A 27,498-nucleotide genomic window follows, 5' to 3' on the forward strand; every position below is an offset into this window, starting at 1 on the left:
CATGGCCCCACAGTATGCCAACGTTTTTATGGCTGACTTAGAACAACGCTTCCTCAGCTCTCATCCCCTAACGCCCCTACTCTACTTGCGCTATATTGATGACATCTTCATCATCTGGACCCATGGAAAAGAAGCCCTTGAGGAATTCCAGGGCCTAATAACATCAGCCACACTATCAGAGGCTCGTTCACCTGCACATCCACCAATGTGATATATGCCATCATGTGCCAGCAATGCCCCTCTGCCATGTACATTGGTCAAACTGGACAGTCTCTACGTAAAAGAATAAATGGACACAAATCAGATGTCAAGAATTATAACATTCAAAAACCAGTCGGAGAACACTTCAATCTCTCTGGTCACGCGATTACAGACATGGAAGTTGCGATATTACAACAAAAAAACTTCAAATCCAGACTCCAGTGAGAGACTGCTGAATTGGAATTCATTTGCAAATTGGATACAATTAACTTAGGCTTGAATAGAGACTGGGAGTGGCGAAGTCATTATGCAAGGTAACCTATTTCCCCCTTTTTTTTCCTATCCCCCCTCCCTCATGACGTTATTGTTAAACCCTGGATTTGTGCTGGAAATGGCCCACCTTGATTATCAAACACATTGTAAGGAGAGTGATCACTTTAGATAAGCTATTACCAGCAGGAGAGTGGGGTGGGGGGAGGTATTTTTTCATGCTTTGTGTGTATAAAAAGATCTTCTACACTTTCCACAGTATGCATCCGATGAAGTGAGCTGTAGCTCACGAAAGCTTATGCTCAGATAAATTGGTTAGTCTCTAAGGTGCCACAAGTACTCCGTTTCTTTTTGCGAATACAAACTAACACGGCTGTTACTCTGAAACCAGTCCATAAGCAGTCACTCTCCCCAGCTACCTAGCCACCGAGCAAACATTGATTTGACAGTCCCAAGAGGTCCTCTGCCAATAAAGTACCAAGTGAAGCTGGGTCCCAGAGCAAATACACTTGAGTGAGTGCACCCTGTGCCTTTCCCACCAACCATACACCCTCCTCATAATGGGACCTCAGCTCTGACTCCTCCAACCAGGGCCTGGACTTGCTAGCCAGCCACCCATTCCTTCCTGGGCTGGCCTTTCTTCTCCTCTGTTCTTTTCCCATTCCCTATGCCCCTGCCTAGTGTGCAGTTCCCCACCCTGGTCACTTAGATCCGCTCAGAGAGGGTGCCGAGCATGGAGAAGAGGGCTTTGCTACTGCACTGCTTGCCAAGTATGTGTGTGTGTCAGGCGAGTGGGAGACCGAGGCCCTGCCCAGCTGTTCCTGCCCAGGCTGTGATGGGCAGCCTGGGAATCAGGAGCCTTCACTCAGCTCAGTATGCGCTACTCTTAGCTAGCTGCTCAAAATAAAATCAGCGTTGCTGAACTGGGGTGGCTGCAGGTATTGTAGGGCCCTCCTTGCTCGTCTGTCTGGCTCCCACTCCCAAACCAGTAACAGCCCCCAGCTGCCTTGGGCTCTCTGTTTTGCCTCCACTCAGCTTTGGGCTCTTTGACCCTGTAACGGGGCTTGGAAGCTAGGCAATGGCACTGTGAATGGGAGTGGGGGAGCTTACGCAGCAGGAATGCAGGGCCTTGCAGGAAAGAAAGCTCTGAGTGGCGGGTTAGAGGTGCAGGATCAGAGCACCTTGGTAGCCTGGGCTCTTTCCAGAACCAACATCTTTACTGCCTCTCTAGTCATCTGGAGAACCGGTCATTGCCTGGTGTCCTGAGCAAACGCTGGTCTAGTCTGCTCTAGTGCAAGGGTGTGTCTCTCTGCACAGTGTGTCAGGGACACTGCTCAGCACCTTGGCCTTTGCTGTAGCTAATGGTTACCGGGCTGGCAGCAGTAGAGAGGGAGTTGGGAGCTGGAGCAGTCCCCTCCCCTTTCCCATCCCTACTAGTGAGCTGTTCCACACTGATCCTGCTGCTAGTTAATATTAAACCTGCTCCCTGCCCCCAGCCCTTTCTGGCTGTTTGTCTCCTCCTAAACCAAGCCATTGGCTTTCTCTGGCAGGAATTAGGTTCATCTGTCAGCAGGCAGAAAGGGTTTGTGTGTAACAAGGGCTGGGAGGTTCTTGATCAACTCAGGACAACCTGTGGGAAAGGCAGGGAGCTGGACTCCTCCCCCTTGTGATGTGGGAGACAGGACAGCTGTGACCCAGTGGAGTGCTTGGGTATGTGCAGGGTGCTGCTTCTCTGAAATGGGGGATGCCACATTTCATCTGGCTCCTCCAAATGGTGGCCAGACTGAGCTAAGCAGAGGGGGCATCTGGTGGGGATCCTGGGGTAGGAAGCCATGTGTGACCCACAAATAATGTTCTAGCCCAGGGATCGGCAACCTTTAGCACACAGTCCATCAGAGAAATCCGCTGGTGGGCTGGGCCAGTTTGTTTACCTTCCGCGTCCGCAGGTTTGGCCGATCGCAGCTCCCAGTGGCCGTGGTTCGCCGCTCCAGGCCAATGGGGACTGAGGGAAGCAGCATGTGCTGAGGATGTGCTGGCCACCGCTTCCTGCATCCCCCATTGGCCTGGAACAGCAAACTGCGGCCAGTGGGAGCTGCGATCAGCCGAACCTGCGGACGTGGCAGGTAAACAAACTGGCCCGGCCCGCCAGCAGATTTCCCTGATGAGCCACGTGCCAAGGGTTGCCGATCCCTGTTCTAGCCTCTTATAGGCATAGGCAGTAAGTCTGGATCTCGGGGTCTCGGTCTGTTATTTCACTAGGAACACTGCTGCAGCTGGCTGGAACGCCAAGGTTGCTTGTTAGCCTCTCCCCGAAGGGACAGACAGACACCTACTGTCCCGGGAAACTCAGTGGTGACTTGTTCCACTTGTGTAAAAAGGCAATTGCTGGGCTCCAAACTGCTTCACCTGCTGAGGGCAAAAACAGAAAGCTTTCCCCTTAGACTTGGGTAACCAAAACAACCAACTGGGTTGTACTGGGCTGTTTGGTGCCAGCCTGTATGTGGCTCTTTGATTTTAAATTAAACTGGCAAAAAATCAACTTCCTGATTAAAAAGCAGATGATGATGTTTGAATGTTCTTGCAGCAAATGACTATGCTGTCCTCTTGTCAGCATATGGTACAGGGTAGTGGAGATCTGCCTTTCCAGGCTCTATCTTTTGATTTAATACACTTGTAATGAAACCTAGTGAGTAACGCTTCTCTGGAAAAGGGGATGTCCTGTGGCTGGAGAAGTCTTTTCTCTGTCTCATGACATTCCGTTCAGCTTTTGCTGAGGTAGGCTGTTAAAAATTGCCAGTTTCCTTTTCACTTTTGTGTTCCTTAAGAAAACTGTGGAATAACTGAACAGGAACATTGTAATGCTGGGCTCCAGCTACTGTAGCAGCAACACATGCCATGCTGGCAATACCTTGGAGCTTTTGGCCCACCTGTAGCAAGTGTGGGGCGGGGAGGGGACGAGCCAGACCCAGCAGCTTAAGTTCCCTTTCTGGGGGCACCACATGGGAAAGGAGCTCCTGCGACTCCCAGGTAGGGGAAGAGAAAGAGAGAACTAGCTCAGGTTTCTCCTAACCACCCCATGGAAACCCGTTTTCCTTTATTCTCTCTTTCTCCTCTCCAGAAGAGCAGCCTTCTGCTGCCACTGAATCCTGTAGCTCAAGTGGTAGCAGTCTGTGCTTCAGTGCTGAAGGTTCCACATTCAACCCTGATGATGATGCGTGGTGGGGAGGTTGTTACAGATGTGCATAATATTTAACTCTTTTAAAAAAAACACATCAGGAAATTGCATGCCAAAGCTGTTAAAAGAACACTGTTTAGGATGCAAAGACAAACACTCAAAAGTTAAGTAATGCCAAATGTACGGTTGCCTATACAATTTTAATTTGGTCCCTTTGTGCATGTGTGTTATGATGCTGTCTTTGATTACATGGTCACATCCTGTTTTTTCCACAGGACTCCTGCTTCCTGTAGTGCCCAGAAGAGACTCTCATGGGGGCAGAATTAATTCTGCATAGGCAGGTGTAAAACTGGCATTTCCTAACTTTAGTGTGCTTGACTTTGCAACCTAAATGACATTTTAAGAGGCATTTTGTTTGGCTTTTGTGTGCATAATTTTTTTTTTAACTTTGGGCAAAATATGTTTAGTTCCTGGGGAGTGGGATGGAGGACCAGGGAAGGGTAGACTTTCTTGACTTTATAAAAGTCCTTATGACCTTCTTGTGAACATCAGTGGACATGTGTAGTGTAGCTTTGGGGTGTCATGCAAGCTAGCAGAGCTTCAGAGGCCTGTTCTGTGCATCTCCAGCTCAGACCCTTTGTTTTTTAGCCTCACTCTGGCAGTTCAGTATAAAAAGGTTGTTCCAAGAATGCTACGGCTGCACAGTTAAGTGGTGGAAAGTCAGGAAATGCCAAGAGTTCAGGTTGCATAACCCTAACCCCGCCCCCTTTGTGCATTTGTATTGATATGGTAGTCTTTAATGATATTGTCACATACTGTTATTCAAATGCCATAATACGTATCTTTTTGTACAGCTTTGCTAGACATGTGCAGTATCTTGTCGTTGTGTATGCTAGGTAATCAATCCATGAAAGCTTTCTGAAGTAGCACAGTGAATGCTGTTATGTACAGCATATGACAGAAGTTACAACATACTCCTGGTCAAAGTTATGTAGTGTAGGTGGGCCCTGGTCCTGTGCAGAGCCCCATGGACTTCAGTGGGGCTGTGCTGACACAGTCTGCCCATACGCAGCTCAGTGGAATTCCATGAGTCTCAGCTGTGAACTTCGCTCTGCAACGAACAACCTCTCTCAGCCCCCGAATTGCATGCAAGGATGGATGTGCTGCTGGTTTAACAAGTAGTACATTGCTGACAAAATTACTGTAGCTACCTTATAGTGAAGAGAGCTTGTCTAGAAAGTCTGTCAGTAAAGATAAGGTTGAACCATTCTGACAGAAATCCCATGAAATTACAAGGGTGCAAAGCCTTTTATGCTGTTGGCATGTATCTAAGGTTACTAAAAACTCTGATACTGGTGTATTTGAGAGAGTGCGTGACCATGTAAACTATCAATGCACCTGCACAGGGGACAAAACTAAAGACACACCATCAGCTTACACACCATATGGTAACTTAAATTTCCCCCTGATTTGTTTAACGAAAGCATGTTAAGGTAACGTCAGGGGACACGAAAACTGAAAGAAGAGGACCAATAGGTCTCTGTCCTCCATGTGCTTCCTGTGTGTGACAGCACAATGTGTCTGGTCAGTGTCTCTGCTTCCCCTGTTGTCTGTGTGGAGATCTCTCAGCAAGAGGGGAGAGGAGAACATCCTAGAGAAGGGAAGTGTGTCTGGAAAAGCTCACATGTTGGCTGGGGTCTTGCACAGGACCTGAAATGACTTTTCAGTCGTGTGGGTTTTTTTGTTTTGTTCTGTTTTTTTAAACAGAATCCTAGATTCAAGTTGCTTCCGTTCCTTTGGCATTTTCTGACTCTTGCGTGTTTAACCATTCAACCCTACCATTATACGGCTGTAGTTTTTTGGCTGGATTAATACTTTGTGAGAAGGAAACTGGTGCAGCAAAAGGTAGAACACAACAGCAACATGACCATTAAAAGGAGGGAGAGTGTCTGGGAGATAAACGCTGAGTCTAAACTGCAGTGCAAGAAACAACAGTATACCCTAAAGCGATCAGAGAAGCCGCTCTGCTCTGCACTCCAGGTCCAAGTGCATTTCTAAGGGTGTCTTCAGCTCTAGCAGCAGCTGCCCAGACTTTTTAGGAAAAAAACAAAAGGCCATCACTTGCTAAGTAGCTGCGGTAGGCCTGTTTCCAAGGAGGGGACTCTGGGAGCCCTGGGCTGCAAAGCAGGAAGAATTCAAGCCACGGAGCACCACTCAGGTTGGGGAGTAGGGTTGTCTCCCCTGCTCCACACCTATAACCCTCAGGTTCCCTGATTCTGTTTCTCTCACCTCCTTGCCCTGCTCAGGATCTTGTCTTGCACTGATCCTCCCAACTGAGGAAGGCTGCTCTGCTCTGTGAATCAGCAAGAGAATGGTTAAAACATAGAGTTCCCCTAACCCCATGTGACCTGAGCATGCTCTGTCTGCTATGCTCCCCACCCAGCCAAGGCAGCTTGGCACTGAATGAGTCTTGGTTTTGCTCTTGGCCTCTGGATCTATCTCTTGGTGGAATCTGTGGCTGTATTTTGTCATCAACATATGTGAATGGTGCCTCCGTACTGGAAAGAGGCAGAAAGGGCCTGTATATGCGATGGTAAGGACACAGCTTTTCTGAGCGTGACAGATGGCCTGGGCAGATGTTTCCCCAGGAGTGCCTGCTATGCTGGAGGAGTGTGGGGGTGTCTCTTTCTCATGGGATTTGTGGGCTGTTGGTAAAACATACAATTTTATCATGGATTCCATGGCCTATGTGACTTCTTCTGCTTCAGCCCCTGCTGCCCGCGGCCGGGCCGGAGGAGCTGTGAGGTCCGTCCCATCCGTCCATGTCGTGTGTGTGTGTGTGTCTCTCCCCCCCCCCCCCCCGGGGCTCAGACTGTCAGTCCCTCTCCCCCCCCCCGGACAACCTGTCCATGACTTTTACTAAAAATAACTGTGACAGAATCTTAACCTTAGCTATTAAGTATCTCCAGCAGGAAGTGACTTTGTGTGTTCGCTGTGCTATGGCTGGATCAGTGGCTTCCTTTCTTTTTATTGCCCCTGAGGAGCTTCCTCCTCCCCTAAAATCAGAATTTGAGGGATGGTGCTAGTGAGAGGAGAGTGCTGTGGCCCTTCTGCCCTGGAGTCTGGGACAGGTGGTCTCAGTCCCACTGTTTACAGAACAAATGCTCAGAAATCCCCTAGTGAGTGAGTGGCAGCACAGGAACAATCTTTCTCTAAGCTGCTTCTGGTGAGCAGAACCTTTGTCTCCACCCTCTGCCTTCCTTCCCCGCCCTTTACACCCAGCTGAAGGTCAGCCTGGTGTCTGATGAGGGAGCGGGGAGGAGCCTCAGGTGTTGGGAACGAGGTTGCAAGCAGCTCACTGCAGGGTCTTGCCAGTTTCTCTGGAGCTCTCCCCAGCCAGTGAGTTACTGTTCAGCTTGTTCTACAGTTCCTGCGGGGAGGGATATGCAGTGAATTTGTTGTGTTCGTCCTCCTGCCTTCTCAGAGCTGAGGCTTGACTTTGATTCTTCCCAAGTCACCCAATCCCAGCTGCCTGTGTGCACACTGACACCCCTCTGGTGTGAGAGACAGGCTGGGGACCTACTTCCAAGGGGGTCCCCAAACTAGGGAGGCCTTTGGAACTGGAGAGTGAGCCCAGCTCCAGTGTGAGCTGTGAGCCCAGGGCTGCTGGTGCCCGCGGAGCTGCACAGGACTTTCTCCTAGCTAGGCTGTTACCTTGCTGTAGTATCCCGGCACCTTCCAGGGTGCGTTAAGTGACACGTTGGTCACGCCTTCTTCTGAAATGCTTTGGTAAAGAGTCTATGCTGCTACTGGGGAGTAGCTGGCTGGGAGCAGCAATGGGAGACCCTTGCAGTGGGCTGTTGCCCTGTCCCCAGAGGGTGCAACTGCTCCTGCCACTAGCTGGCTGGCCCAGCACGAGGATGCCTGGTTCCAAAAGGGTCATTCTCTGCAGCACAGGGTCCTGCACTAGGAAATGCTGTGTACAGCACACCCCTCTCTTCACTGGAAAGGTGATCACGTTTGGGAGCACCCGGGCCCGTGCACCTGCTGGCAGCTCTCTGAGCAGGGCAGCAGCAGATGATCCACTGCTCAGCTCTTGGATCTGCAGAAGTGCTACACAACAGGGATGACTTCTCATCCGTCACTCAAGAGCCTTGGTCTGTGCTCGAGGATGGCAAGCAGTGGGCTCCCTCCCCACCACAGAGAACTAGTTGTTTTGCAGATAGACTAGATTTGGGGCCAAGGAGGCAGTGCCTGCTCTTTGTTCCTCATGCCAGCACCTCACGCTCACACATCTGAGCAGAGAGATGGATCTGGTGAGATGCTGCAGTTTTATCCTCCCCTGTCCTGTGTCTGGGTCAGAGAGAAGTTGTGTCCCCTCCAACTAGGCTGCAGCTGCCTCCTTTCTGTGAAGCTTATTTAATCTAGGAACATGCTTTCTGGCTCTCCCTGCTCCGTGGGACTGGGATGGTTTGGTGGGGGTATGACAGGCCAGCTCCAACCCTTCACTAACCATCCCTCTCTCTCCGTAGAGTACAGCCGCTTCGAATCCAAAATCCACGACTTAAGAGAACAAATGATGAACAGCAGCATGAGCTCTGGGTCGGGCTCGCTCCGGACAAGCGAGAAGAGATCTCTCTATGTCCGGTAAGGTACACTTCCTCACCCTTTCCCAGGCTCCCAAGGAGGGAGCTGCAGGGAACCCACCACCCACCCCTGGGGCTGCTGAGGTTTGGGTGGCCTAGTTCAGATGCTATGGGTGAAATCCTGGCCCAACTGAAGTAAAGGCAAAACACGTATTGACTTCATTGGGCCAGGATTTCACCCCAAGCCTTCCCTTGGTAAACTGCAGTGTGAGGCCGTACTGCCTGGTGCAATGCCCCACCCCTGCTGCAGTGAAGTGTCGGGTGCTCTGTCTGCCCTTTGGAGTCACCTACTGTGGGGGACCTCTGCAGTGACTAGCTCCTGCTGGGCAGAGGTCATTGCAGTTCAGGCCCCACCTCTGAGCGTTTATACTAGGCCAGTCTCTGTGCAGAATCTCTTCCCTTTGCGTGCAGCACCCCAGGAGAGTTTTCTCTTCACCAGAGGGCAAGGTGGCTTTTCACAGTCCAGAGAGGCAGTCCCCTGCCGTGGTGCATATGTGCCCTCCTCAAGGGGCTCCCTTCTGGCCAGGCCTGAGCAGAAGCTGGTGACAAATGCAGTTTTGTTGGAGCCCACTGAGGGCCCTGCAGGCTGTGAGCTGCATCACCCTTCTTAACCCAGGGAGGAGGGAGCTTGGCTGAACCTGTCTTCCTAGAAATGTCTCTGGCCCCCAGGCCATGCCTGCTGAGGGGAAATAGAACCTAAGTGCAACCTTGTAGCTTGACGATTCAACCCACCGCTCTGGCTTCCACAGCAGCCCTGACTAGGTCCGTTTACCTGTGCAGAGTCTGTACTGTCCAACCTTTGCCTCATTACAGCCCTTGATACAGATCACGCTGGAGGCATGTGGCCAAGTGCATGGGGAGCCGTGACTTTGGTGCCTATAATACCAAGCCCTAACGTTGCACTGATGTAGCCCTTGCATTGCATTGAATCTCTAGTTCCCCCTTTTTGAGATGCATTACTTTCTAGTGCTGGTCTCTCTGCACAGAGCCTGTGGCAGATCCAGGCACAGGGCAGTGTTATCTCTGACTCTCCAGGGAGTGGGCCATTTGGGACTGAAAGGACCAATAGGCAATAGGAGGAGAAATTCAAGTGAGTCTGCCAGGGGCTGGAGTGAGCACTAACCTGGAATCCTGATGTCCGAGATCTGTCCTCTCTGCGTGGTCAGGGGTGCCCTGCATTTTCCCTTAGGAGGCACTTGGGGCAGGGAAGGCAAGCAGGTGACACTCAGAACTTGGCGCACATCCTAGCAAGCCAGCCCCGTGGTGCAGTGAGCCCCGCTCGGGCAGAGGCTGCAATGGATGCCGTGGAAGATGTAAAGCCCCCAGAGCTCATCTTGGCATGCAGTGCACAGGGAATTTCTGCTGGCTGCGGCTGGGGGTGTGGGTTCATACCCTGAGTGGGGAGGACTGGAGAACTGGGCCAGGGCTTTCACTTCTGCTGCACCCCCAAGGGCTGTGGTCGGGGTGTAGGATGCTTTCTGTGGAACTCCTCCCCTCTTCTCCTCCCCTCTTCTCTCCAATACATCCCTGAGGCAGGATCTGGCTGGAGGGGAGGGGAGCTCTTAGCTGGATTATTGCTTTGATCCCTGGACATGCTTATAGGTCAGAGCCAAGCTTGGAAGAGACGGGTTAAGTGACAGCTGCTATAGCCCCTTTATCCCCCCCAAGATCCCTGCTGTAGCACCGAGGGCTTCCCCTTACAGGGATCCAGCCATGCCCCCTTCTCTTTAGCCCAGGGCTGTGTGAGTGACTAAGTGTTTTCTTAAACTGCTAATTAAAATAACCCTACACATCTCCACCCAGCACTGTCTGTGCCGCAGGAGGGAGTAGGGCCTCTGGCTCCAAGCGGGCTTCCCAGAGGGGAATCTGCCAGCTGCAGTAAAGGCTGCTTCAGCTGTGTAGAGAGTGACAAGTCTGTAGGGCTCTACTGCTCTGGGGCCCTACCTCCTGTCCTGTAGCACAGGAAGCCTCTCTGTGGTGAGTCCTGGCCTAGGGCTGTCACTGAGCCAAGGGGCCCAGTTCTCCTGACGGCTCTAGTCCACGGTCTCTGCTGTACCCTAGCCCCGTGAGAACTCCCAGGAAAGGTTCCTGCGTGGGGTTCTCTGTGCGAGCCTTTCACTGTCTTGTGGCACTCCAGCCAGGGGAGAGCCAAGCCAGTGGAGCTCCCAGGAGAAGAGTCCTGGGTCCTCTGCTGGAGGGGACGCTGGCCCTTCTCTGTAACTCCAGGCGCTCGGCCAGCAGCAGGTTATCTGTCTCTGATAGTCACTTCCCTGAGGACTAGCATTTTCCCTCACGGGCTTGTAATTAAAAGGTGCAGGGCTCGTACTAAATAAGCTGTGGTTTGAGGCACCCCTTGGTATTCCCGGGCCCTGCTCATGCTGTCACCCTCTCAGTTCAGGTCCAGCCCTGGGAGGCCGAGCCAAGCTGCATGTGGTGACATGGGGGCTGGGGTATGTCTTAGTAAACGCCAGGAGCTGCTGTGCTCACTGGCACACCCAAGTGCTGGGTACTGAAGATGATGGTGGCTGGTGGGTGCAATATCAGAGTCTGGTTCCGGGAGCTGAGCTGTGGAAGGTTGGTGGGCAGTGTGACCGTTCCCTGTGGGCATGGGGGTTGGTGGGCAGTGTGACCGTTCCCTGTTCTCTGCAGTGCTCAGCCAATGGGAAGGCAGGTTGGCTCCCTTAGTGATGGTGACTAGCCCTAGGAGAGAATGATCTTTCCCTCTCACTCTGCTCACCCAAACTGCCTGGGGCACCTGGGGAACGGGCAAGGAGAGGAGCTACACCTGTACATGAGAGAGTCCCAGTGCGGATCTGTCAGCCTCCCATCAGCCTGCACTGTTCTGTGTCTTCCAGGTGTCAGGCCCTGTGGGGAGGTCATGCAGTGTCCCCCTTGGGCCAAACAGGAGCTGGTGTGTACATCTGCCTTCCTTCTGGAAAGGGCTGGTCATGGGATATGGCTCAGATGACCACCCCACTCCTTCCTGCTGGGATGCATAAATGCATACGAGCCTGGGTGACTGATGAGCATCCCTTTTGAAGCATGATTTTTAACCTCAGCCTGCCCATCCCCTGGCTCATCTCTAACTGCTGTCATTAATGGCAGTCCGGTTAAACCGTATTGGGCCATAGACTGTCAGTGGTTCCTGTTGTTTGTGACCACACTTCTCAAAGCCATTTTATACCTGTCTTGAGGAGCCCTGCCCCAACCCTTCTGGGTGGGGTAGTTTCGAGCACGATTTAGATGAAACTGGTTGAGCTGTCGTGCTGTGGACAGGACAGTAATTACTAGGTTTGCTGCCAAACTGCCTTAGTCAGTCCTCCAAGGCAATCCCACAGTGCATGGCATGACATCAGTAGGGGAAATGTTTGCCACACTGTCTTCCAAAGCAGGAAATAACCCCCTATTCTTGAGATGAACACACCTGCATTTCCTGGCTGTGGATACCCCAGACCTCTCCTGCCGTTGGTTATAGATTGTTAGATTCCAAAGCCAGAAAGGACCATTGTGATTATCTAGTCTGACCTCCTGTATAGCACAGGCCAGAGACCTGCCCCAAAACATTCCTAGAGCAGAGCTTTTAGGAAAACAGCCCATCTTGATTTAAAAATTGTCAGTGATGGAGAATCCATTGTGAACCTTGGTAAATTGTTCCAATGGTTAATTACTCTCACTGTCAAAAATTTGCAGTCTGAATTTGTCTGACTTCAGCTTCCAGATGTTGGATCACATTAGACCTTTCTCTGCTAGATTGAAGAGCCCGTTATTAAATATTTGTTCCTAGTGCAGGTACTTATACACTGCAGTCAAGTCACCCCTTCACCTTGTCTATAAGATCATGTGATTGTGACATAGTTTAATGCACACTGGACGTCCCCCTCCCCCTGTGAGATGTAGGTCATTAGGAATAGACTCATGGGACATCACGCCCCAGTGCCAGCCCTGTGAGGCCCCAAGAGGCAAAGTGCATCTGAACTGGCTCCAAAGATCCTGGATAAGGCTTTACCTGGGCTGGGAAATAGATGTAAAACATATTCATGCCCATGTAACTGGGAGTGAGGTCAGGGACCAGCCAGCTGTGCTGCCCCTGCCTTGGCCCTCTTGCTATGTTGAATGCTCTAGTTTCTGTTCCCACTCCAAAGCTTAGGTACCTCAGTGTCATCTGGTACTGGCTGCTGTCAAGAGTGGGGTACTGAGCTGGGTGCCCATAGCTCTGCTCCAGTCTGGCAGTTGCAGCCGAAGAGTGTGGCTTCCTTCTAAGTCATCTGGCCTTTCCACAGACCCCAGACAATTGCTGTCGCTCACAGAGCAGGGCAGCCTTGTGTGCATTCTGAGGCCAAGTCTTTTATCTTGGCTCCCAATGGGGGCTGATTGTCAGGAAACACTGAGCACCCCATCTACTGTCCCCAAGAATCGGGCCTTGCAGTGTCTCAGGTAGGGCACCTAGAATCCCTAAGCCACTTTGGAAATGGTGGTTTGCAGCTTTCGGCCGTGCTGTGTGTATGGTCTGGGGCCCTGGCTGAATCCCGCTGGGGTCTGGAATTAGTCAAGTGTGTCGTGCCCATTTGTGGAGCCCTGTTGTACTCTTCATGGGTCTGCTTTTTGCTTTAATCCCAGACATTAGGCAGCTCACTTCCAGCGCTGGGTATGTTTCCCTGCTCCCCCAAAAAGTCACTCAAAGACGAGGGCAGTGCAGTGCAGCGCAGCCTGGTATCACTGATTCATAGAACCACAGTTTCTCCTCCCTGCCCCCAGGTGCCTGACTGCAGTGATTAGGGCATCCTCTACCCGCACGAGGTATGCGTTAGAACAACATCCAGTCTTGATTTGAACCTGAGAATGCTTCTGTTGGCCGATGATCGGCACTAATGCACACCTAGTCTAGGCGAGGCCTTCGAGCGCGGCTCCATGTTCCGCATCAGATTGCTAATCCCAGGCAGGATTTGCCGCTCACCTTCTAGCTGCCAGTGTTAAACTCCTCCTGAGGCCCATGGGCAGCTTTCCTTCTCCTGTGTTGTCACGGTAATGCAGATTCTGCAGGTCAGATGCTACTCTCAATGAAACCTGTATGGATCTTTTGTCCTCACACCCTCCACAAAGTGATGCCTGCCTCAGCCACAGAGCACGTATTGCTGTATTGCTAGGTGTCAGAGTGCAGGCATTCTCATTAGTACCTTGCCTTCTTTGGGTCTGCCTCTGTGGCTGCATCTGGAGGCTCAGACTACTTAACCCTTGAGATAGCAAGGTGACGGACCCCTTGGGAATGTCCTAGGTAGGTAGATCGGACAGTTGGGTTGATCTTTGAGCCAGCCTGGAGCCCAGTTCCCTGTTCCCAAATCTGTGCTGGCTCTGCAGGGCAACAGCAGTTTCTCCTGACACACGAGGGTAGCAGAGCTGTTGCATAAGAAGCAGCAGCTTGCACACAGCATCTCTTCAAGCCATGCCAGCTCTTCTGAACACTGCCTGGCTCCCCGAAGGCGCACCCTGCTGACCATGCACTGGATGATCTAACATCAGTGTCGTCAGGGTATGTCTACACGGCAATTAAAAACCCATTGCTGGCCCGCGCCAGCTGACTTGGGCTCAGGCTAAGGGATTGTTGAATTGTGGTGTAGACTTTCAGGCTTGAGCTGGAGCCCAGGCTCTAGCACCCTGTGAGGTGTGGGAGGGTCCCAGAGCTCCCAAACCCAAATGTCTACATGGAGCTAAGGGCCTGAGCCCCTTAGCCCGTCAGCTGGCACGGGATAGCCCTGGGTGCCTGACTGCAGTGTAGACGTACCTTCTGAGAGCAGCGCATGTGCAGCTGTGTGGCCAGAAATGCAGCAAACCCTTTCTCTGACCTGATGCAGCCTTGCAGCCAGGGTTCAGCGGCCTTGGCTATGTAAACTTCACTAGCTTTTATTCTCCCTGGGTTAGTCTCACGGGAGAGGAATGGTTAAATAATTCTCCCTCCTCTTGTTCTTTGGCCATGTTAGTCCTGCTGAGCATCTGGTGGCTGGACTGTGCTTAGTTAATTCCTTTGTGAGCCACTGGTTTTACCCTGTAGTAATATACGCAGCCAACTCCCTAGCTCCCTGTGTGTTTTAAAGGCAGAGACTGTGGGTTTTTTTGCATGTACATGCTGTGTGCACAGCAAGTTCCCAGCTTGGAGACTGAAGGAATGCTCAAAGGGCCTGTTTACACTCTGGAACCTGCCTGACCTGTTCTCCTGGGCTCTCACATTTCTTTATGTTCCTAATCACTCTGCTCCCAAGCAGCCTGTGCCAGCCACACACACACAGCTTTAATTCATTGGCTTCAAAAGTTCGACCTCTCTGTGGGTTATGTGCCCTTACCTAAAAGGACCCTGCCATGTTCTGCTGTTGGCTCCCTCACCCTGGGCTTGGGGCAGGGGATGCTACATCTGACCTGTTGACTTGAGTTCCTAGTCTCGAGTTTACTGCTGAGCAAAAAAGTAGCGTGTTTTCGGATGTGGCTTGTCCATTATTGTCTAACAAGTTAGGAATGGTCTCCTGGGAGACAGATTGGGGCTGGATTATCTGGGATGCTCAAAACTGGACAAAGTCAGTAAGCTAAGGCTCTGCTGGGTTTTCTGTGAAGTTCCCCAACCCCCACCCTCTAATGTTGCTCCCTGGTTTTAGTATAGATGGTTTCTGTCCACTGCAGGTGTGCTCAACATTGTGAGTGAAGCAATGCCCGCAGTAGAGACCCCATGATACCAGAGTCCTAGGACAAGTGCTTTTGCTTCCAGGAATTGCCTGGGATGTTGAAGTGCCTTATTCGCTCTGCTGTAGTCCAGAAGTTCCAGAAATGCCCATTTAGCTGACTTGGATCACTCGCTCTCCCCAGCCTGGCTGTGCTGCAGTAGTTGCTGTGACCCCTGTGTGAAGGGGCTATAAATGGGAATCTCTTCTTTCCTCTCCCTGGATGTTGAGAGGCATTGTGACCTGTTCCGTGCGGAATCCCAGGTGTCCCAAAGGGCTTTCCTGACTGCAGCACCACTGCACTAGGCTGGCTAGAGCAGGGGTGAATATAGGACAGGTGGAAGGTACAGACCATGGACATCTGATTCACTTCTGCTTCTATACCTGGCTTCCCTGCACTTGCGGTTGGAGCAGAGGTTGTTGCTGGGGTGGATCCCAAGGAATTTCTCTCCAAACACAGCATGAGGCTTCCTTTCGAGGTTGCAAATCTGAGCTGGCATCTGAATGTGCTGGCTTCAATTTTGAAAGGGCCCTCTCAGCCCCTGAACTCCCAGGTCTGCTCTGAACTCCCAGGTCTGCTCTGAAGAGTGGCTGTGTAATGGCACTGTGGAGGCAGGGTTGGATTGCGGTTATTGAGAGAGATTCATGTCTGTTGCTAGTGCCTCGAGTTTTTCCTGGGTCTTTCCTGCTGAGATCTTGTCATGCTTATTGGGAATAAAGATCCCACAGAAAGAACATAGCCAGGGAAGCTGAGAACAAGGTGTGAGAGAGAGGAGAATGTGGCTTCCTCTGTGGTGACTGCACTGGTTCAGAGGGTCTGCACGACTTCATCATCACGTCAGCGGTTACCAGCAGGGGTGTGCCCAAGGGACAGGAGTTGCTCTCCTGACCACAGCCATGCCGGACTCATTGTGGTCACAGAGTTCCCCACACTACTGCATCCCACTTAGAACTCTGTGAGCCATAGATCCCCCTCCAGGGTAGTGCTCAGGGAAGGGAGAGGAGAGGCTCCTTTTATACACAGGAGGAAAACAGTTTTTAAGGGCACGGTTTGGGAGAAGGCTGCATGAGATACACAGCACGCCTGTTGCTTTGCTATCTATGTTAAAGGGACGCAATCAATTTAAAAAATCACACTGAGACATGTACCTTCCACGGTTACAAGCCTCACCTAATGTTCCTGGAACTGAAAGTGATTAGAGAAAGAGAAGAGTTTCTCTGGCCTCAGCGTGTTTCCTGTGTGTGACAGCATGCTGTGTCTAGCCAGTGTCACTGCTTCCCCTCTTGTCTTGGGGGAGGTGTTTCACAGCAACAGGGGAGAGAAGAACACATGAAAAATAGGGGAATGTGATTGTAAATGCACAAATGTTGTCTGGGGCTCATGGGATGGACGTGAAAACTAGAAAGACTGGATCTCGAGTTGTTGCTGTCCTTGTAAAGGTTCTCTTAGAAGCTCTAGTTTTAGCCCCTGCCTCGCCCCAGTAATTCAGAAGGTAATGGAGAAAAAAGGTTTCTTGCAAGTTTGGAGAAAATCACTCAAACCGCTTTGTTACTCTGACTTGACACTAGTTGTCTAACAGGTCTAGCCCAAATTACTACTTGGCTAATCATTCTGGGAAGCTAGTGCCCAGGTAAAACTCAACCCAGCTGTTCAGTGAGCAGAGTTACTGCAGAGTAGGACAGTCATTAGTGTGCGGTGTAGACCATCAGGCTATGGGGCTCTGTGTAGACATAAAGTTATTTTGCTAACTCAACCAAGGACCAATTCTGCATGAGAGAAGGCCAAGTGACTCTCTGAGATGAATTAGAGGCCTGGGATTAAGCCATCTTGAGAGTAAGCCGGGGCCAGGGTCTGTGCAGGGAACTACTGGAGTCCAATTCTGCTTTAAAGCCACAGAATAAAGACAAGTACAGGGAGAGAGGATTTTGTGTGTGTTGTGTTAGATCCTACTTGATCACAGGAAGCTAGGAGCTAATTGCATCTTAGAGTGAACATAAGGGTCCTCTTACAATGACAGTTAACAGAGCTTTCATCTAGCTTGAGTGAAGACGGCTGTGAAGCCAGGCTTCCAGTCTCATTCTGCAGCCATGTGCGGCATGCGTTGTGACAGTTCACTTGTAGTCCTGCATTTGTGGCAGAATGAGTGTGTCTGTGTGAAGGAAGCAGGTCACGCTGATTTGGAAATTTGAGGTCATTTAAAAACTTGCCGTGTGGAACCACGCAGGAGCAGCTCCACGGATATGGCTGCGGTTTGGGTTCCAGTATATGCTCGGTATTCACTCCCCTCAGAACTTGCATAGTAAAAGTAATGTTGTTCCTTTCCCTTCAGTGGAAATTATCAGATCAAACTTTAGATGTAATTTTGTCACTGCTAGGAAGTATTAACGATGGAACTCCTGCATCGTAAATGAAATACGTTAGATAAACTGTTAGTGCGGGAAGCATTTAAAAGTGTGGAAGGGAACTATTTAGGGAAGGTAGAAAAATATTCAGACACTCATAGTTCACACAGTCTCTGAAATAAAATGTGCGCATGTAAAATGTCAATGTAAATTCGTAAAATGTCCTGACCTGTTTGTGTAGTGGTCCCTATCCATCTACAAGGGATTTAACCACAACTCTAGAAACACTCACAGTCCCTGCCTATAGAGGACAGGTTAACGCATTCTGCAGGCCTGTCAATTCCCTTCTCTCCTCCTTGCTAAATGAGCAGTGTACCAGCCTGGCTTGGAGAACAGGTCTACTATGAGTTCTGCAGCCTTTATATGGGTGCAGATTGTTGGGTGTAGAAATGTCTGACTCACATCCAAAGGGCAAATAAGGAGAGAACGCTGCTGCTGTCCTCCCTGTCCTGACTGCTAGATTGGGTTTTCTGCTCCATGTGGGAGGAAGCTGTTTCTGAAATACACATGAAGAATACAGTGGGTCTCTTTGACCATAGTGGGTAGTTTGGATAGGAGAGGGTTGAGTGTGGTCTCTCTATGGAGAGTAGGTGTACATGGCTGGTAGTGGGCTTGGAACTAGAGGACAGTCTGTGGGTTCGCAAAAAGAAAAGGAGGACTTGTGGCACCTTAGAGACTAACACATTTATCTGAGCATGAGCTTTCGTGAGCTACAGCTCACTTCATCGGATGTGTCACTTCATCCGATGAAGTGAGCCGTAGCTCACGAAAGCTCATGCTCAGATAAATGTGTTAGTCTCTAAGGTGCCACAAGTCCTCCTTTTCTTTTTGCGAATACAGACTAACACGGCTGTTACTCTGAAGTCTGTGGGTTATGTGTGGAGTGCAGCTGACTGAGGTCGCCTATTTTGGGAAGGTTTATGATGCAGGAGGAGTGGGTATTGGACACCGGCAGATTGAAGCTGGCAAGCGCAAGAGCTGAGTTGCTTTTAGAATGCGTGTTGTGATATTTGAATATTTCTCTCTCGTGTTTTAACTGTGGCATTCCTTGGCTTGCACAGGCTTCAGCTTTATTGGTCTGATAAAGTTTGTTGTCAGTTAATAATTGCACACACAATGTAGGTTACAGCCATTTGGCTTTTACTGCTTCGCATACAGTATGTAGCCAGCCTAAAACGTCCCAAGGAGAGGTCCTGGGGGAGGGGGCAGGGGAAGAAGGCTGCTAGCTTCTCAGCTCAGCTGATCAGGAGTGGAAAGGCACCCTTGGGACTCATTTAATCCCATACAAAATATTAAATAGCAACTTTTCCAAACCCAGAGCAGGAAAGCAGTTGTTGGGAGACTGCTCTGATGTGGAATGGGCCATTCCGAGCCTTTCTGGGCCCCAAGCAGTGAGGATGGAAACCCTGATGCTGCAATACAAAAAATGTTCTTAGACATGCAAAAAGGCCCATGTATTTTCTGAACAAATGACACTGCATGAAAGAGTGAATGTAAGTGGAGCTGATTTGGAGCGTGACTTTCTCAAGAAATTCTGCTGGATTGGGAGTATTGAAGGCAGAGAATCTCTAGTTTCATGTTGAATCAGTAAAAAACAAATGCAAGTGATTGGCTGAAGGAAGAATTGACAGACCTGGCGGATGGAGCAAGAAGAAGGAACCTGAGGATAGTGGGTCTCTCTGGAAGAGAGATCAGAGATGATGTGCTTTCTTTTATCCGTAACTTACTCAAGGAAATCTGGGCTGCATCAGAACAAGCTCAGTACAGCCTCCTGCTGTTTAAACCACTGGAGCAGGGAGCAGGACTCAGTGTTGTAACAAAGAAAATTAATTCACAAAGTGACAAAGAAAGAAGTGTCTTCAAAAGTCGCGTGTGTCCCTCTTGTCTAATAAGGCAGGCTGGTGACCAGCCCTGCAGGGTGAGCACACTCAGTGAGGCTGATGCCAGCATTTGGGATCTTTGGTCCATGGTTTAGGTATTTCAAGAAACAAAAGAAGCCCAGACTGCACATACTCTGCAACTGTGTTCTGAGCGCCAAAGCCTCAGGTCTCTCACCCCCTCCCCCCTCCTCCTGCAATCCAAGGTTCCTCTTGCATCCAGGGATACTGGTGGTGTTAAACAATGAGAACAAGGGTGGCATCTCCATGCTCTGTCCGTCCACCTTTGTGTGCATCTGGAGGGCAGGTTCATCTGATGGAAGGGAATTAGATAAATCTGACTTTTGGCCTCCCCCAATCTCTTTTCCTGCCCCCTTGGTCCAACAGCCTCTGCTGGTTATTACTTCCCCAGTTTCTTCTCATGTTTCAGCCAGTTTACATTTCTACAAGCACATCGGGAGGGCTTCTCTAATGATTGAAAATAACCCCTCACCATGTTGTAGGAGTCTCTGGTGTCTGACCTGTTACAATACTTCATCAGCAAGGGGAGCTTATGGCTGACTGTCTACAGTGAATTTTCCCATCATCCCTTGGAGAGGGAAGCCCGAGTGTGGTGTGTATGGACAATGCAGATGTTTTATCGTTAACGTTGGTTAGGGCTGAAACTGCTTGAAGAAGTTACGGGATGTTAGAGAGACCCTGGCAGGTTAAATAAACCCACCTGCTCTATGTTACTAGGAAACCAGAGATCCTGGAAGCCTGCAGGAGTTTTTAAAATCTATCTTTTCAATGTGCTGTTCACATCTCTGGCCTCCCTCCCCTCTGAGCCAGGGGAGCACAGCACTGGTCAGAGGGTCCTGCTGGAATGGAGGGGGACAAAGGGGCCTCAAATTCTATCATAGCAGGGGTATCACTTGCCCAGGAAACGGCTCACCATGCGGGTGGCTGGGCTTATGCAGGCAGTTTCTGTTTGTTGGGTCAATGTCTCCAGCTGGGAGAGTTACTCACAGCAGAGCCAGGTCTGAATAAGGAATTAACTGGTTACTGAGGGTCCCAAACGCGTGACTCCACCCTGGCCAGGTTCCCTTGGGGTGCCCAGCCCCAGCAGGTTATGGAATGTTGCCTGGTCTGCCCTGGTCTGACACACCTGCCGTCCAGTAGCCACTGGCTATGGCAGACTCGCCTGCTGGAGTGGCCTGCACCACTGTCAGTAGGGGAGAGTCTCACTTCTTCTGTTCCTTTGCAGAGCCCTGTTTGACTATGACAGGACCCGGGACAGCTGCCTGCCGAGCCAGGGGCTCAGCTTCTCCTATGGGGACATTCTGCATGTTATCAATGCCTCAGATGATGAGTGGTGGCAAGCGAGACTAGTGACCCCCCACGGAGAAAGTGAGCAGATTGGGGTCATCCCCAGCAAAAAAAGGTGAGTGTCGTTGCAGCAGCCCTGTTCCCCTCTCCCCATTCTCCACAATGGATCTGGCCAAGCGCAGGGACTGCACCTATGTGGCATTGCATGGACCTGCTCCAGCTGCTAGGAGCCATCGGTGGTGGTGATGCCAGTGACTCCCACCCCCAATTGTATGTGTGACACCCTCACTGGCAGCTGCCAGGAGGCGGCTCTCACTGGTCCCCCGTGGGGCTGTGCACCATCAAGGTCGGGGCGAATATGAAGCAGGGGTTGGTGATAGGTCTGCAGTGAGACCCTTTCTCCTGAAGTGACCTGGATTGTGACTTCCCTGAAGAGCAGCTGAGGAGACGAGAAGAGCAGTTGGTCCTGTTCAGCCAGATGAGAGTCTGGCTCTGCCATGGTTGAAAACTGGGGTTCAGGAGTCCCCAGCCTTGCTAGCCCTGAGGAGCTCAAGACCCCTGATGCCTGAGCCATGCAGCATGTGCCTTGTACCACTGAGGATCTGTCTGTGAGCCAGGTCCCATCCAATGTAAAACCACAGAGCCCAGAGAGAGGAGGAACCAGCTAACCACCAGCTCTGCTTGTGGTTTCTGTGGGTTTAATGTCGAAAGAGATGCTGGGGTGTGTGAGACAGGAGCAAGGTTTCACTCCCCTCTGTCGCCGGGCAGAGGGGTTGGAACGTGCAGGTGCCGGTGGGTACAGGTGAGCTCTGCTTGCTGCAGGGGCAGTGCCCAATTCTTGCTGGCAGAACCGGATCTGCCTGCTGCGGGAGGGGAGGGTTCTGGTCTGCAGAGACTGAGAATGTCCTTTGGGCAGCTTTCCAGTGTGACGGGATGAAGGCCTGGGGCAAAATTCAGCCTCTCTAGTGGAGCTTGCTCCCCGGGCAGCCTCTGCACACGGGAGGGCGGTGACCTAGCATAAATCCCATTCCTAGTTCCAGGGGGACCAGCTGAGGGGAGGGGAGAGGCTTTCTGTGTCCTCACCCTGATCCCTCGTAGAGGCAAGCTGTTCTGCTGTGTGCCTCTGTGCGACATGTCTGTCTATCAATTCATCCATCTGACCTTCCTCGGGAGTGCCTGGAAAGGGGCAGCCCACACCCTCTCCTTCCCCCTGAGGGGCTCTTTATATAGGGCACACTCTTCAGCTGTTCAGCTTATTGAGGGCTGGGCTCCCCACTGGCTCCTCTCCCCTCCAGATTCCTGGCGCTGGTTAGACTCATGACAAGCTGCCTGATCAAATCGCTGCTAACAGCAGAAGCTGCTCAATTTGCCCAGAGCTGCCTCCAAGTGTTCTCTCCTTACAGGTGGCATGGTCAGGTGGTTTGGGTGCCAGAGGGAGCTTTAGTCCCTGGATGCGGCGGTGACCATTGGGGTGCAGAGGTGACCCTCTGCCCTTTGCTGCCCACCAATGTAGCTCATCAGGCACCGTATGGAGAGGACCAGGGCAGGGCAGCGAGCTGCACACACATGAACTAGGGCTTTCTCTCATTTGACTTTAATCAGGGTGGAAAAGAAGGAGCGTGCACGATTGAAAACAGTGAAGTTCCATGCCCGGACTGGGATGATTGAGTCCAACAGGGTAAGTGCCAGAGCAGCGGTGCCCGGGATGGCCTGAGGCGGTAGCTAGAGGGGCCAAGGAGCATCCGAGGCTAATGTTGTAATGCTTCTCACTTGGGAAGATAGGCAGAGCATTCCTGAGTAGAGAGCAGCTGAGACCAGTTGGACTCAAGTTGTGTGTGGCTGGGCTGCCTCTTAGGCTTCTGTTCAAACTGCACAGCAGATCCCCTCCTGGGCTGCATGGGTTTTGGCTACAAATCTACAGAGCTGGCAGCCTGGGATGGCCAGGCCATTTGGACAAAGACACTCGAGTGTGTAGCAGAACCTCCCTATGACACTGTGTGTGACCCCATAAGCTGGTGGTCAAGCCCTAGATTGCTTGTGAACAAAAAGTGTATCACAAAATACCCTAGCTGGGTGGAGCTGACTTCAGACCTTCTTGCACAGGCGCTTGTGACTTCCCTACAACGGGTGGCTGGAGGTCAGAGCCTTGCTGCTTAATAAACAACACTTCAGGCAAGAAAGGGGGCTTTTAGGGACATGGCCTTGCTCCTGTGGAAAGCGGATTGGGTAGTCAACCTTCCAACATCCCTACAACATTTTTCTCTACACTTAATTTTTCTCCTGCATTATAGTTTCCATGTAATCTCCATGATTTCATTTGAGGGTGATTGCCCTGCCACAGATCCTCATTGTCTCTTCATTTTAATTTTTCGTGCATGCGTTAAACGCCATTTGTTTTTTCTGTCCTCCCTTCCATCTCCATGTTCTTCACAGTCGATCAAAACGAAACGTAAAAAGAGTTTCCGCCTCTCCCGAAAGTTTCCATTTTACAAGAGCAAAGAGAACCTGGCCCAAGAGAGCAGCGGACAGGAACGTAAGTAGCCGCTGGCCAGAGAGGGCAAAGTGTGCAATCCCCACCCAAACCCCAGCACCTGCTCCCTGTGTGGCAAGCTGGGCTGAGTGCATTTCCCTCGGCAAAGAGCCTCCATTCAAAATAGCTGGGAATCACCTTGTATTGGGCCAAACAGCATGACTCCGCCCTTTGAGGACTGTTCTGAGAGCCTTCTCATTTGGAACTGGCTCAGCAAGCAGATAGAGGCAGGATGGGACTTGCTGTGGGACCAATGGGTCCCTCTGAAACTGCTTACCAAGCTCTGGCTGTACCTCCCAGAGTATCCCAGTGGCTTCCCACCCATATTGAGAGACAGACCCAGAGCCTGCAATGGCTTCCCAAGCTCAGGAGACTCAAATGGAGTGTTGCCTCTTCTCCCGCTGCATAGCAATGGTGGAAGCGGAGATCCTGCCTTGCCCTCTCCTCCGAAGCTGTTCCAGGTACAGTGGCACTCAGGCTGAGCTCTGGCCATCACAGCCATGGCTGGCATTATAGAGAGAGCATAGAACAATGCGTGTCCCTGGGCAAAGCCAACCCCGGCCTGTCTGCCTGTAGAGAAGGGGACGTCTCTCCTACCTGCCTCATCCCTTCCCTAGTGCTCAACTCCCAGCCATAGGTGCTATGTCAGCAAAACTGCCTCTCCCAGCTGCTGCCAGTCTAGCTGCCTCTGGCCATGGCCCAGGATTTCTGTCCAGCCTCTGGGCGATGGAGACCTACCTGGCACATTCTCAGTTGTTTGGTGTTTTCATCCTTTCACAACTTCTCAGGACGTGATCAAACCTCTACTCTGCCTTTCTCTGCTCTCCCTGATGTGCCAGGGGCTCTGCCTTCCCCCACTCTCCCCCTAATGTGCTCTCGGGGGGCTCTGCCTTCCCCCGCCCTCAGAACAAGGTGAGGGAATATGGTGCTCAAAGGCTCGTGTTTAATGTTGTAAATGGGCAGGTGTGAGAGGGTGCAGCCCTTTGTCCTGCTCCTGGAATTGGGAAACACCCTTGCTGTCTATGGTGAGAACCTGGCAGTGCTCATCTGCACGAACCCATTAGGAGTAGTGAATCCAGCCACCTTTTGTTATGTGACCATCTGCTCCAGAAGCACCTCTGTGGGCGAATCTCTGTGGCCTGCAGAGCTGTCCTGTGCCTGGCTCCCTTTCTGGAGGAATTCCAGCTGCCTGCAGAGACAGCTGCACGTTCCGTAGTGTGTCTGGCTCCTGGAGGGACGGCTCCATTTCCCAAGAGGGTGGTAAGGCATGAACCCCTGGCTGGCAGCCTCATTGCACTCTCCCTGCTGGAAGGTCACATCTATTCATGGCGTCTCGCCCATCCCGCTTCCCACATGGCGCTAGGAAGCTCCACGTGAGGACAAACCCTGGCTGGGGCCATGCTCTGATGGTGGATGGCTGTGATCCAGGGCCTCTGCTCTGACACCCCTGGCAAATCCCCTGTGTTGAATGGAGGGTGTTCAGAGTGGGGCAAATGGAGCAGAGAGACCAGGACGGTCAGAGGCTTCCCCCCTCCGCCCCCCGCAGCACGTTCTCCACAGAGCAACAGTTGAACTGAGCATGTGTTAAAAAGTCAGTGTGGTGAAAACTGCACAGTGTCTGGGAGCAAAAGGCTATGCACTCTGGCTTAGGAAAGCACAGTCTATTCGAATCAGAGAGATGCGTGTGGACCACGGTCCTCTGAGGAGCTGAAGGGTTTAACACGCAAACCGCCTACGACGTACTCCTACAGAAGGACTTGCTGGCCAGTGAGCCACTGAGGGAGGTATTCCTAACTTGCGCTGTCTTTCCTCTGCACTTGCTACACATCATCTGCTGTCAGTAATACATTGGGTGCTTTGTCGGCAGCTGTGGTCCTCACGGGTGGGAGAGGAGGCAGGGCCAAGCAGAGCAAATCCACCTGCCATGCTGTATTCCCATGTCATGGTGCACTGCTCTGAATGGTCTCTGCTCTGCGGCTCAGTGCAGTTGGGGCCAGGGCCAAGAGCCTGTCCGCACACTGCCTGCATGGTGTCTCGCTTCACTGGCACAGATCTCCCTCTGGTGTGTTTATGGAGAGAGTAGCCAGATTGTCAAATGAGTTCAGTACCCAGCCTGCTGCGCTTTTCTGAAAATCTGGCTCTGGGTAAGTCCAGCACGCCCCTTGTTCCTTCCTGGGCCTGACTTCAGCCATAAAAGCTGTGTGTGCACCTGCATACCCCGAGGCCTCGGGGGTAGGATGGTTGGTGATTTGGCTGCCCAGTGCACTTGCTAGATGCATCTGCCTATGTGTGGTTGCAGGTGTCAGAACTAAGGTCAGCCAGACCCAAACTGCACTGGCTGAATGAATATACAAACCCTCCTTGGGAGGGAGGGCCCCTCTCTCGGCTCCCCCACTTTGCCAGCGACTTGTTAAGTCCCAGCACCCACTCTGCTCAGGGTACACAGCTGACAGTGCACCAACATGCCTGGGACCAGTGGTTGTAGGGATTGGTGGGGGAGTTGGAGAGTCCCTGGGGAGGGGGCTTGGCTTGCTGCTTTCCCTCCTGGAAGGGTTTGTGGTCTGGGGTCGTTGAGATGGGTGGTGGCTTGCTTGTAGAGGGTGGAACATAACTGAATTCATGACTAAAGGGGATTCACTACCTGCCTCTGGGCTCTCTAACGTCTTTTTTGAGGGCCCATTCTCTGCCAGCTCCAGGTTAGCATGTGCTCACGGTGTGGGGGTGAGGACAGGCTGAAATGGGACCCCACTCCCTGTCTAGTTCCTGTTATAGGTAGAAACTTGCAGCCAGTCTCCCTCCCTTGAAATGCTTCACAGCACTTGACTAAATCTGCTTGTGGAGTGCTGGTCAGGGAGCAGAGTCCTTCCCCTGCGCGCTCCGCATGTGGAAATGTTGGGATATGGGGAGCTGAAGCAAAGACCTGCAGAGGAGTTTGAAGTGCTCCTCAACCCTTCCAGGGAAGCTGAAAGGCTCCACCTGGGACTGTACTAGAGAGTGGGTGTGGGCAGAGGGCTCTGGAGCACGGACGATCCCTCAGACACCTGGAGTGGGAGATGAAACATACCTGGCCTTCACCAGTCCATCAAAAAGCTGAGTGAGCCACAATCTTGGGAAGGCCTCCCCTCAACTTGCCAACAGCACCTCTGGAATTGGAGCAGCTCACTCAGGAGGGTGGAGAATGTGTTAGCCTGCTCCAGGAGGCCAACTGTTCCTCAGTGAGCACCTTCCAGAGTGCATTCAATGAGCAGGTAGCCTGAGAAGGAGTCTGGCACACTGGTACCATTGGTCTCTGGGCCGTGGTTTTGGCATGGCTGCCCTTAGCCCTGTGGGGGCTGGTTGAAGGCCCTGAGATGGCCATTGGCTGGGCGAGAGAACACTGCTCAGCTCCGCAGTGCAAAGGCTGGATGTGTTGCCTGCCCCAGCAAAGACACTTCTGAATTTTGTAACCTCACTTGCAATTGCAGCTCTCAGCTGTTCTGCACTCCTGTCACTAATGCTCACCTGGCTCTGTCTTCTTCCTCTCTTCTCTCTGTCTCTTACTCCCCTCTCTGGCTCTCTGCCCCTTCCTGCGGTCTATGAAATCAGGACTTCCCTGGGTTAAGTGACGATTATTATGGAGCAAAGAACCTGAGTAAGTCTCATTTAAATGCACATCGTTCGCTCTCCATGTCTGGCACTGTGCCTGGGGGGAGGCTGGGATCCAGGCACTGGGAGTGAGTGCTGCTCTTGATGTACAGCACTACGCGCTCTGAAGGCTTTGCTCTTGGTTCTGAGGCTGTGGGTTCCAGTCCCCATCAGTGGAGGTGGAGGGGGCTGGGCTCTGGGGGGAGGGAGAACTGCCCCTTGTGCCTGCTCACGTGGAGAGTTAGAATTCCCTAATCCTGCCCTGACTGTGCCCCGTCCCTCCAGATTGCAGGGTGAGCTGCTCTGTTTCCTCTTGTTAGACTGATGGTCACAGCTGGAGCTTGGATCCGGCTGACTCCCTGGTTTAATGCCAGCCCAGATGAGTTAGTGTCATGCCTGCCCTGGAGACTGCTGCTGGCATGCAATCAGGGACAAGTGACCTGGCCTGCAGGCACTTCAAGACGCAGCTACCTGCTTTGTGAAGTGCTACCTGCCTGCTCTCCGTGCCAGGTGCTTGCACATGTACCCTGAGCTGTGGAACTGCTCCTCTTCCTGACTCACTGACTCCCTTTGGGGAGACAATCTTCGCAGCTTCCAGTTAGAGGCCAGCTTTATGCAAGCAGTCCCATGGCTGCCCACACCTTAGGGACCAGCGCAGCCCCATGCACCTGGGAGCATGCAGCCAGGGGGAGGTGCAGGCCAAGTGAGTGACCCAGCTTCTGCGGAGGGGCCGCAGCATTGGAAATGGCCTAAACAAGCA

The 27,498-nt window shown here is 51.8% G+C and overlaps 1 protein-coding gene across 11 annotated transcripts in view; it reads left to right on the forward strand.

Moving 5' to 3' along the window:
- DLG3 (discs large MAGUK scaffold protein 3) overlaps positions 1 to 27,498 on the forward strand; it is a 179,995-nt gene that overhangs the window by 138,034 nt on the left and 14,463 nt on the right. For 7 of the 11 annotated variants that reach the window (XM_073358605.1, XM_073358606.1, XM_073358611.1 and 4 more), the window contains 4 exons: positions 8,179 to 8,293; positions 20,523 to 20,699; positions 22,187 to 22,262; positions 23,018 to 23,117. In XM_073358605.1, coding sequence (XP_073214706.1) covers positions 8,179 to 8,293; positions 20,523 to 20,699; positions 22,187 to 22,262; positions 23,018 to 23,117 — 468 coding nt within the window. Of the gene's footprint in view, positions 1 to 8,178; positions 8,294 to 20,522; positions 20,700 to 22,186; positions 22,263 to 23,017; positions 23,118 to 26,699; positions 26,746 to 27,498 lie in introns of all 11 variants that reach the window. The other 4 variants (XM_073358607.1, XM_073358608.1, XM_073358609.1 and 1 more) reach the window with 1 other exon arrangement.

This window comes from Lepidochelys kempii, chromosome 9 (assembly GCF_965140265.1).
Source record: "Lepidochelys kempii isolate rLepKem1 chromosome 9, rLepKem1.hap2, whole genome shotgun sequence".
NCBI classification, from domain to species: Eukaryota; Metazoa; Chordata; order Testudines; family Cheloniidae; genus Lepidochelys; species Lepidochelys kempii.